The sequence below is a fragment of the Rhineura floridana genome, chromosome 19, assembly GCF_030035675.1.
Source record: "Rhineura floridana isolate rRhiFlo1 chromosome 19, rRhiFlo1.hap2, whole genome shotgun sequence".
Taxonomy (NCBI): Eukaryota; Metazoa; Chordata; class Lepidosauria; order Squamata; family Rhineuridae; genus Rhineura; species Rhineura floridana.
Genome location: NC_084498.1, coordinates 7434367 through 7446066, shown reverse-complemented (window position 1 = coordinate 7446066; position 11700 = coordinate 7434367). Strand labels below are relative to the sequence as shown.

The 11700-nt window shown below is 45.2% G+C and overlaps 1 protein-coding gene across 5 annotated transcripts in view; it reads right to left on the bottom strand.

The window, feature by feature from the left end:
• Positions 1 to 867: 867 nt before the first annotated feature.
• The window catches only part of CAMKK2 (calcium/calmodulin dependent protein kinase kinase 2), a 71112-nt gene continuing 60279 nt past the window's right edge, over positions 868 to 11700 (bottom strand). For 4 of the 5 annotated variants that reach the window (XM_061603044.1, XM_061603042.1, XM_061603043.1 and 1 more), the window contains exons 12-16: positions 10881 to 10954; positions 8948 to 9035; positions 6824 to 6952; positions 5201 to 5301; positions 868 to 1959 (exon numbers count right to left, since the gene is read on the bottom strand). In XM_061603044.1, coding sequence (XP_061459028.1) covers positions 1881 to 1959; positions 5201 to 5301; positions 6824 to 6952; positions 8948 to 9035; positions 10881 to 10954 — 471 coding nt within the window. In that variant the 3' untranslated portion in view covers positions 868 to 1880. The remainder of the gene's footprint in view (positions 1960 to 5200; positions 5302 to 6823; positions 6953 to 8947; positions 9036 to 10880; positions 10955 to 11700) is intronic. The other variant, XM_061603041.1, reaches the window with a different exon arrangement.

Here is an 11700-nt window from a genome sequence, read left to right as displayed (position 1 = left end):
ACCAACTTTGATTGGTAGCCCAGCTACGTCCCTACCTGAGTAAGGAGGATCTTACATCAGTAGTACATGCTCTGGTAACCTCACGTTTGGATTACTGTAATGCGCTCTACGTAGGGCTACCTCTGAAGATGGTTCGGAAGCTACAGCTGGTGCAAAATGCGGCGGCCAGACTGCTAACAAGAACAAAGCGGTCTGACCTTATAACACCTGTTTTGGCCCGCTTGCACTGGCTTCCAATACGCTTCCGGGCCAAATTCAAAGTGTTGGTATTAACCTATAAAGCCTTATACGGCGCGGGACCTCGATATCTGTCGGAACGCCTCTCCCGCTATGAACCGGCTCGTACACTACGGTCTGCTACGAAGGCCCTCCTCCGGGTCCCGACTCATAGGGAGGCCCCGAGGGCAGTGACAAGATCAAGGGCCTTCTCAGTGGTGGCCCCCGAACTATGGAATAGTCTCCCCGACGAGGTTCGCCTGGCGCCGACACTATCATCCTTTCGGCGCCAGGTTAAAACCTTTCTCTACTCCGAGGCATTTTAATTTTTTGTTAATGATTGTAATGTTTGTAATTTGATTTTAGCCTTTGCTGTTTTTAGATTGTGAAATTTGATTTTAGACTGATGTTTTTGTATTATATTGTATTTTATTGTATCTATGTTCACCGCCCAGAGAGCTATTGCTAGTCGGGCGGTATATAAGTTTTAAATAAATAAATAAATAAATAAAAATCTTCCACCTCCTTAGTTTAAGTGTTGTCTCTGTACAACTCAGCAGGGAGGAGGGTGGCATTAACACCACCTACTGTTGGGTTATGGCAATGTGCATCAACCAACTCGGTGCGCATTCAAAAACTGCAGAAGCTGTCTGTCATTCTTTTAAAATGTATTAAACCATGTTACATACGAGGAAGAGTTGGATTATAATTGTTATTAAAAACCCTGAATTTTGTACACACTCATACAGACACGGTGATCAAGTGAAATGGCAAGCAATAAATTCTTGTTAACGCTTCAGCAGCTAGATACAATATTTGTTTCACCCCCACAGCGAGTGTTTTCAAATTTGTGCTTGAACATGATCGCCTTGAACTCCAGCGCTCTGTGGGTTCTGGCACATTCAGCCCTTTCAAAAAGAAAAGAGAGCCTTTCCACTTGCACTCCTGGAGCATTCAAAATCCCACAAACCAGACCGCTGTTATGGCCTTGAGGACAGTCAAATGAAATCAAGGCAAACCACTCTCATATGTAGCTGTGAATAATCTCTAGCCACAAAAAGCCAAGCATAACCAAAAACCCTGATGTGGCTTTTTTGTTTGTTTTGTTTCCATGCAGGAAAAATCAATAAAAAAAATAGAGAAACACAAAAGCAAAAAAAGAAAAGAAAAATGTATATTACTGTTAGGATGCAAACACTATCTCCGCTTGGCAGAAAGCATCACACTCAGCCGCCCATTTTTGACACGCTTTTAAAATACGGGCTATGGTCTTTTATGAGATACTCTTAAGGAAATATTTGGCCTGAGAACTTTTGCCCCTGTGCCTCCTCCCTGAACTCATTTGGTTGACTTTTGCAAAATCAGGATAACAACTCTTACGTTGCTCTATCCAGACGACGTCTAGTAGCAGGCCTGTTCATGGTCCCCGTAATTTGCTATCAAACGATCCCAGCCATGGTCCTTATTTATGACGGGTGGACAGATTCTGGCTTATACAGCATGCTGCCGCAAAAAGCTCAATATTCAGCATCTATATGGTTACCACAGCGTCACTGAACGCTGGTTGGTTTGACTCGGGCTCTCTCCACAGATGCATGCTTTGTAAAGGAGTCAGGTGGGAGGGTGGGTAACCAGCGGGTGCATTCCAACCAGAACGGCAGCCTTCAGGAAAGCAATTCATCCTCGCCCAGATTTGGCAAGTCGTTGATGTTCTTAAGGTTGTCTTCGCTGCTTTGCTTCCTGCTTTAAAACGAAAACAGAGCATGTCAAAAATTGAAAGTCCTTCCCCTTCCCCCCCCCCCCCCGAAATCAATTGAGGACGAGAGAAAGAGACAGCCACTGCTACACATGGAGGAAGAGCTGTAGCATTTGCTTTGCATGCAGAGGGTCCCAGATTCAATCCCTGGCATTTCCCCATAGGGCTGGGAGAGGACCCTGCCTGAAACCAAGGAGAGCCACTGCCAGTCAGGGTAGACACTACTGAGCTAGATAGACCAGTGGCCTGATCCAGCATAAGGCAGTTTCCTATGTTCTTATATTCTGGTCACATCTGACATCACTCCAATGGCTCCAGTGCACAAAAGACAGCTTTGATATACACATGGAGGTTCATGGGGGCAATGGTTGCACTCATGCCTTTGGAAGAACAGATACTCCATTTGGAGGGTGTCTTCCTGGATGCATCTTTGACATTAGAGGCTCAGGTAGCCTCAGTGGCTAGAAGCACCTTTTGCCAGCTACGGCTACACCAACTACACCAACTACGGCCATTCTTCCGCAGGGATAGCGTGGCCAGGGCGATTCTTGAACTGGTAACCTCCGCCCTTGATTACTGCGATGTGCTGTATGTGGGGCTACCCTTGCGCCTGGCCCAGAAGCTCCAGCTGGTGGAAAATGCGGCAGTTAGACTGTTGGGGGGGACAGACTCCTGCCAGCACATCACTCCGGTGCTTAAAAGCTTGCATTGGCTGTCCATATGCTGCTTAGGCAGGGCCAAGGCGCTTGTATTAATTTGCAGGGCCCAGACCACCTTGGGTCCCGGATCCCTCAAGGACGGCCTGATTCATCATATCCCAGGCTCTTCCCCAAGGTCTTTGATCAAGTCCCTGCTGACAGTCACATGCACATAGATCTTTCCAGCAACCGGGGGCACTGCTAGGTACCTAACGGACTCCGGGCACCAATTTGCAGAAATGCATTGCATGCCTCTGGCCAAACTGAGATGGCAGGCAGTGTGCAGGGACTGGATTTTGCAGGGCTGCCCAGTACATAGGAAGCCGCCTTATACCGAGTGAGACCACTGGTCCATCTAGCTCAGTACTGTCTGCACTGACCAGCAGCAGCATGTCCAAGATTTCAGGCAGGGGTCTCTCCCAGGCCTACTTGGAGATGTGGGGGATCGAATCTGGGACCTTCTTATACAAAGCAGATGCTCTGTTACTGAGCTCCGGCCCATGCCCTAAGCAACAATATAATAGTAGTAATAATGAATAAAAAAAGGGGGGGCAGATGGATGCCTCTAACACCCCCTAACAAGGCTCCTGCTGACAGACAGCCACTTCAGCATCCTGCTGCGTTCCTGTTTTAAATCGCAATCATGCTGCACATTTCAAAAATGGAACTCCAGAACAAGGACATTCCACGTGTCAGAAATCAGCTTCACGTTCGCGCTTTGGTAGCGGTGCTGGCATGCAGCAGCTCGGAACACTTCTGACCCAATTCGTTGCATTAACAGACGGAGAGGGAGGAGGAGGAGTTAGCAAGACCCTTGTGCTCATTACCTGGGACTAATGGAATATTTCACATTTCCTGGTTTGTTTTTTCTGGAGTCGTGGGCAGGGGGGTCATGGGGGATGAGGGGGAAGGTCAAGGAGAGGAAGTGGATGTGAGAACACAAGCAGAAAAAAAGAAATCGGACACGACTTCCATCATCACACCCACTACCAAACTGTGCAGGAGGACATATTTTTGGACACAGTTCAAAGAAACGTATTTTTGGACACAGTTCAAAGAAACCAAACCACAACAATGAAGCAACGGAAGCAGAATCCGGATACTTGTGTACTCCACATATTTCCAAGACTTACTACTTTGGCAGCTTGAAAAATCTCAGCTTTTGTTAAACAACAACAGCAAGAGTCCACATGGTATAGGAGAAAAGCTTAGAAACACTGCTGCGTTCTCTCACTACCCTCTTCTTTGCTATCCCTTTAAAATCTAGGTAACCAATATTAATGTGTTCTGAATAATTACATCTGAGTTTCCTGACCACAGAATCTGGGGAAATGCTTATTCATGCTTCCTGGATTATAGACCTAAAGAGACATTTATGCTCTCAACACTACATATGTAATAAACATATTTTTAAATGTATGTGTTAGTGTCTGTGTGTGTGTATATATATAATTATTTCTAAGGTCTCTTAGGCATATTTGTGCTGTGAAATTTCAGGAAACTTAGAGCTAAATGGCAAATGAATGGCAGAATATATTGCCACCCCACCACCACCACCAAGCCCATATATGGATAAATATGTGATACAGTAAGAACATTTAATAATCATGAGGCAATCACAAAAAAGGTAGTTTGCAGAATCCATCTTCCTTTGCATTGCTTTGCTCCCTCTCTCTTACAACCAAGAAGCCCTAACCCTCGACCCCTCCAAAAGGTGGGGGTGGCACTGGAGTGACCCACCTTAATCTAGAGTGCATCCCGATGGTGAGTTCTGCCACCTGTCTGTTTCAGACCAAAGTCTTCCACTGGCCCATTTCAGGCTCGTAAGAATCTCCTTCACAGAAGGCCTTGCTGAGATATGGTGGGTGGGCATGAGGACAGGGCCTTTTCTGTATTGGCACCAAAGTTATGGAAACCCTTGCCTCAACAAATTTGGATAGCCTCTCCATCTCCTCCTGCCTTTAGAGACCAAGTGAATTCAGGCATGTTCTCCAGCAATGGATAAGATGTAAGTATTTTAATAAAATTCATGTGTTGGGAAACAGCCTTAGTTTACACATGCTGCTGGCCAGGCCTGCTGACAGACTCAGCCATCTCTCTACATGAGAAGAGTGTCCTGGATTATACCCCATGTTTTAGCCTGGCTCCACACTACAGGGAAAGATGGGGAATTCTGTCTTTTAGCAACAGGGCAGGCCCAAAATATTTTGTCCCCTGAAGTGGAGCAGCAAACGGCATCAGCTACAAGTCAAGTCCCCAAGGGAAGCAGAGTTAATTTGGCACCTGAGGCAGAAAGTCACACAAATACCTCTCCCCTCCTCCCTACAAAAACTAATCAGTCTGTTGTCTTCTGCCTGAGGTAGACACCTCAGCCTGTCTCATTGGAGGGCTGGCCTGCACATTATTCGTCGTCAAGAACCCTTGATTATCTTTCAAGGAAACTCCTCACCCCCAAACACCAAAGTTCTCCACAACACAGTCTGAAAGCTCCTGACCACCTCCACAGAACTCCTGCACCGGAGAGACTTACGTCAACAGATTGCCTGGGGCAGACTGGGATCGCTCTTCTCTTCTGCTCCCTTCAAATGGATTCCCAAAAGATCTTTTCCGGATCATTGATTTTACCAGGATCTGAAAGAGACGATTATGGTTATTCATTCTGATTATTCATTCTGATTATTCATTCTGATACCGAGCCCATGGTCCCTAAATGGCCTCCCAAAAGGTTTTAGTGGCCCCCTCCAAAGCCCCTGCTTTATTTTGGTTTTGGTTTTTTTTAGAGTTTAGTGTTTTATTTAAATTATTGACTGCTCCCATGGGTCCCCCAATGCCATGTCATGATGCAAACATTTTTGTGCCCCCTCCCCTAAATGTCTCAATTTGTAATTTAGGTGATAAATAAATATTTTTTTTCTGGCTCTGATCCCTAAAGGTTTTTTGTGCCCCCCAAGCTCCCTCTTTGTCTATGTTAATACGTGTATATGTGTGTGTGTGTGTGTGTATATATATATATATATATATATATAAATTTATTAGACCTCTCAAGGAAGACACTAGAAAGGATCTCTAAGGATCCACCAAGAAACCGCCTCACAAGGGGATAAATTATGCATCCTATAACCCTTTGATAAAATCTGCACTAGGAAAGCAGATTTGTTAAGAGTTCCAACCAACGAGAGGTGCCATCATTGTAATAGTTTAGTTTGAAATAGTCTCTCCCGTGCTTTCCTAGTGTATAGGATGCATAATTTATCCCCTTGTGAGGCGGTTTCTTGGTAGATCCCTTAGAGATCCTTTCTAGCATCTTTCCTGAGAGGTCTAATAAATCTGTTACCAAACTGGTGGCAACATATATGAATGCTGTCATATCTCCTAAACCAGTTATGATTCCCTCCCCGCCCCGTTCCTAATGCCACCTTTTGCTGCTCTGAGGCTGTGATTTTGCAATGTTTATATTTTGTACTTCTTTCATGGTCAGTTGATGATAGTAACATGCGACCGACTGATTTAATATAGTGTACAATAACTGATAGGAAAGTCTTGGAGGGCAGTCTTGAGTGATCGCTGCGCTCACTCTCACCTTTAGAGGCTGGTTTATTAGGGCAAATGGGGCACTGCCCACCAGCCTCTGGTTGCCAGCCTCCACCTGCCTGCTTTCTTACTCACGTCCAGTCCACTCCCTCATATCCCGTGGCCTGGCCGTCAGCCTCCTCCTCCTTGAGACTGTTGCCCTTTTAGAACTCAGCAGGGAGGAGGACAGCAGGGACAAACGTAGAATGAGTTGGCTCCGCCTGTCATTGGCTCTGGTGCCAGCTATTGTTGGGCTCCCTGCTTCCTGCCCCGCCAGTTCCAATGGGCTCCACCTGCCGCTACTTCTACACTTCAGTCCTGCCCACTTTGACATACAGCATCCAGAGGGTGGACCATGAGTCAGTGTGGCTCATGGCTCAAAAATGGTTAGCCACCTCTGGCTTATGGCTTACTGTGACAGGCTCATTCAACTAATACAGTTGGCTGGACAGTTAAATAGGTTTGAAATAAATTTTTTAAATGTTGTATTTTTAAATGCCCTTTCAAACCTCCCCCCCCCTCCCCGGAGTATAAATCAGGGCAGCATATCCAACGCACCCCTGGCACTCTGGGTCTCACTCACCACAGTGGCCAAACTTGGGATATGTTTAACTGAATTCTCGACCTCTTCTTCGGTCACCTCTATGAGTGTGCAGTTCTCATCCTCTGTTGGCAACAGTTCCACTCCGTTCTTGGTGACCCAGGGATACACCTTGTTTGTAAGAAGAAGATACAATAACAACACATGTGTTGCCTTGTCAGAACTATTGATTGCGGGGGGAAAACAGATTTGGTAACCCAGAGACTCTTGCTACAAAGATGGAAAGTACCATTAGGCTGATATTGTTTCATTTCAGTGGAAGAGAGAACAATTTAAGAGTAACACATTTCCTCTGGGTCTCGAAGGACAGAGAAATCAACACTATGAAACTGTCACTTAAAATTAAAATAAAATGTTGGTTTACAAAAAAAGGAGGCTGTTCCGTTGACACATGTGGGAAAAAAACTCCTTAATCAATCTGGCTACCAGGCTGCGACTTGGGATACTGCAATACACACCATGGGAGGATCTAGACTGGATTTCTTGTAATGGGCTGTCAAGCTGGGCCACCTCTGAAAAGTGTTTGGAAACTGGAGCTGGTCCATAGTGTGGCAGCAGAGTGGTTACCTGGAACGGGCCCTGGAGAACACACATAATGCCCTTTTACCAATCAATTAGGCACCCACACTTGGAATACAAGGTACATTTTGGATCTCAAAAGGGATACTGTGGAGATGGAAAAGGGCAACTCACACAGTCCAGAAAGGTTACAACATTTGTGGCTTTTTAGTTGGGAGGAAGGGGGAAAGAGCAAGAAGAAAGAGAATTATGCAGAGAGAGAATTCCCCTCCCCTCTTTCTTGAATACTAGAATTTGGAGTGATCCAATGAAGGGAAATTCAGGACACGGACACCCCCTTCCTCAAGGGACATGAGACACCTTGTGGAAGATGGATTGGAACTTGAGATTGATAGACAAATGATTAAGGAATACCAAATCACTTTGAACGAGTTCAAATCGGCAGGGCCCAATAAACCGAATCCTAGAGTATTGAAGGATCTGGCTGAAGAACTCTGAGAACCGCTGTCTATTATCTTTACAAAATCGTGGAGGACTGGTGAAGTGCTGGATGACTGGAGAAGAGCTAATGTTGTCCCTATCTTCAAAAACGGCAAAAAGGAAGAACCAGGGTACTACAGATCAGTCAATCCCTGGAAAAACTCTGGAGCAGATTATAAAGCAGTCAATTTGTAAGCACCTTGAAAACAACGCAGTGATTACTAGGAGCCAACATGGATTTAGGAAAAACAAATCCTGCCAAACTAATCTCATCTCGTGTTTTGATTGGGTAACCTCCCTTGTAGACTGTGGGAATGCTGTGGACATAATATATCTCAACTTCAGCAAAGCTTTTGACAAAGTGCCCCATGATATTCTGATTAGCAAGCTAGCTAAATGTGGGCTGGATGGAACAACTACCAGATGGATCCACAGTTGGCTACAGAATCGTACTCAAAGAGCGCTTATCAATGGTTCTTTCTCAAACTGGGCAGAAAAAACAAGTGGGGTACCACAGGGCTTGGTCCTGGGCCCAGTGCTCTTCAACATTTTTATTAACGGCTTGAATGAGGAGGTGCAGAGTATGCTTATCAAATTTGTAGATGATACAAAATTGGGGGGCATAGCTAATACCGTGGAAGACAGAAACAAAATTCAAAGGGACCTTGACATTGGGCTGAAAACAACAGAATGAAATTCAACAGGGATAAATGCAGAGTTCTACACTTAGGAAAAAGAAACCAAATGCACAGTTATAAGATGGGGGATACTTGGCTCAGCAATACAACATGTGAGAAGGATCTTGGAATTGTTGTTGAAGCTGAATATGAGCCAACAGTGTGATGTGGCTGCAATAAAGGCAAATGCTATATTAGGCTGCATAAAAATAATATAATTGTAATACAATACATAAAAACTTAATGCATAAAAAGTTGCAGCCCAAACACTTCCAACATACTTAAATAATATGAACCATAAAATGAACCATAAAACGGTGGGAACAGTAGCATGGATAAGCATGTCAGGACAACAACAAAAAAGAGAAAGCTACCCTGAAAAGATTACACACAATCCCCAATCCCTAGTTTGGGATTGACTGTCAGATACCTTAATTTCTGGCACTGTGATCCTGGATTCTGGGTTCTTGTCCAACATCTGCGTTATCAGATCTTTCAGTTCATCAGAAATGTCTGGCCTTGATAGGAAAAAAAATACCAAGACGAGTCAAAGTGTTAGCTCGGCTGACCTGCGCATATTGCCACAAGCCTCACAAACAGGGCCTGGTATTAATTAATATCCTGAAGAACTCTGCTCTCTCACCTTTTTTTTTTTAAAAAGCAAGGCAATCTAGTCCTTAAGGCTACAAATACAGGTCTGAAAATATGATGGTAACTCCTGGTGGAATCTCAAGACAGTAATGGAGAGTGGATTTCCAGAGGTCAAGGGGCCTGGCTTGAGGCCATCATAATTCCTTGCCTGCGCCCCCCGCAATAACCTTCAGAAGAACAAAGTTTCTCTAGCCTACTTGGTACCATTCCGGAGGAAGCTGCTGTATACAAGTCACGCCACTAGTCCATCAAGCTCAATACTGCCTACACTGACTAGCAGCAGCACTCGAGGGTTTCACACAGGAGACATTCTCAGACCTACCCAGAGATGCAGGGGGTTGAACTTGTTGGAAGTGGGGCAAGAGCAACTCCTGTTTTGTTCTTTTGTTTATGTTCCAGAAGGGAGACAGAGTTAGGGTCCTCCAGATGGATAGGCCTGATTACCTTTACCTGTGATGCTCTGACTGATACGTCTTAGGGAAGCTTATCTGCCCCTCCTCCTTCCGCCCTTTCCTCTCTTCTCTTCTTCGACTGTCCGAGAGAGAGGAGACACCTTTGTCTCTGCTCTCTCCCTCCTGAGCCTGGGCATTGCGCCTCCAACTTAGTTAGTTAGAACTAGGTATGCCTTTCTATCTACTATGTATTTCTATAAATAAAGTAGCTTTTCTTATTTTACTAAGTCTTAAGTCTCAGTGATCTCAATGCAGGGTAAAAGCCTGCTAACTCAGGTAAACACACACACTGGCACACACACATTGTTCTCTGCTAACATTTATACAAATTTACACAACAACAGAACTTGGGGCCTTTTGCATGCAAAGCAGATGCTCTTCCTCTGGGTTAGGGCCCTTCTGTCCACCCAGATGCAAATGAGGACCCAAGACACCGTCCCAACCCCTGCTGCAAACATTTTTCTCTCAGGATTTCTCACCTCTTTCCTGCTTTATTAGTAAAGCCCCAAATCAATTACAACTCTTCAGGAAATGGTGAACTTCAGATTTATATTCAGGAATACACACACACACACACACAGACAATTTTACCTGGGAAGCCACGCAGTTTGCCACTGCTGAATGTATCCCCCCCTGCCGAAAGGGAAGGGGTAGAGTCTTACTGTGATGTCATGTCATGCAGTGCTCTGGAGGTACTGTGTGCACAACTGTGAAGGCAAGTCCTTGTATTTCAGCATAGACATGAGCTGGAAGGTAGGTGAGTGTGCACAGAGTCTCATTCCTGTCACACCGAGTCTTGGAACGGCTCAGGAAGCAGCAAGGCATCTCCGAGGGTCCATGCAAGTTCTGGGAGACCCTTGCCCTTCTGCAAGCCCAGAAAGGGAGGTGGTGGTGGGAGGTCTTGTGAGAATTCAGAATGCACTCACCAGTTCCTAACCGGCAAGTGTGTTTGTGGACCCCTACCTAGGATAGTTAAGATCTGGCTGGCACTGGCCTTGTTGGGTTTCTGTCATGGTTAAAAATGTATCTGTTCACCCAGGTCTATGGTTAAATTGGTTCTGGGGCTTGCAGCCTGCCCTTGCCGACCTTTTCTATTATTGTTATGTGATGTGGAGTTGCTTGTGGAATTGGTTTTACTGTAGATTTGTATATTTTATATTGTATTATAATTTCCTTTATGATGTTATACAGGAGGACTGTATAGTCCTGAAATGTTGTATACAAATATCCAGAACAAACACAGTGGTTCTGCGTACTCACTGGTCGGGAAATTCCAGCATCTGGCTCTTGATTTTGCTGTGCAAACTTAGAATCCGCTCATCCATAAAAGGGCACTAGGAAGAACAAGAGAAGAATCATCAGGCAAGGCACCAATTTTGGCTACCTTGGACTGCCTGTCTCCTAGGAACCTCCTCCGCCTCTTCTCTGATTTATGGGCACCTCTCATGACGGACGTAAAACTGATTATTTCCCAGAATCCTTTGGGGTGGAGCCATGGCAGGTACACTGGCATAAAGCCTTCATCACACCTCTGCCTTTTTTCCCCTAGCTTGCCTACGCTCTCACATACCTGATGGATTCCAGTCCCTGGATTTATTATTGATTATTAAACTTTAGACAGACAGATACATACAGGCAGTTATATAGTATTAAGAGTATTCCTGACTGAGAATGTGACAAATCCCAGATGGCTCACCTTGTATTTAGTCATTTCAGAGAACCGCAATTGCCAAAGAGAGCCACAGCAATGCCATTTTGATGCCTCTCTGTGAACTAGTGACCAGAGTGGATCTCATGGGAATATTTGCAGAATGCCAAGCCAGAGCGTTATCTTGGCACCTGATGTGGGAAGCCACCAGCACTATATGGCCTTGTGGACTTGCTTGTGTTCCCAGCTGAGATAAAGCCCTAGTAACCCCAAGAACTTTGTGCAGGCTGGGGGAGAGCAAAAGGGTTTAAAAATATGCAACTAGAGGATGACACGGACACACAAGTCAGTGCTCTGCAGATCTGCCAGCTTTGAGATTAAGAGGCTGGGACTGGAACAGAGAAGGGAAATGAATTATATTTGAAGGGACGA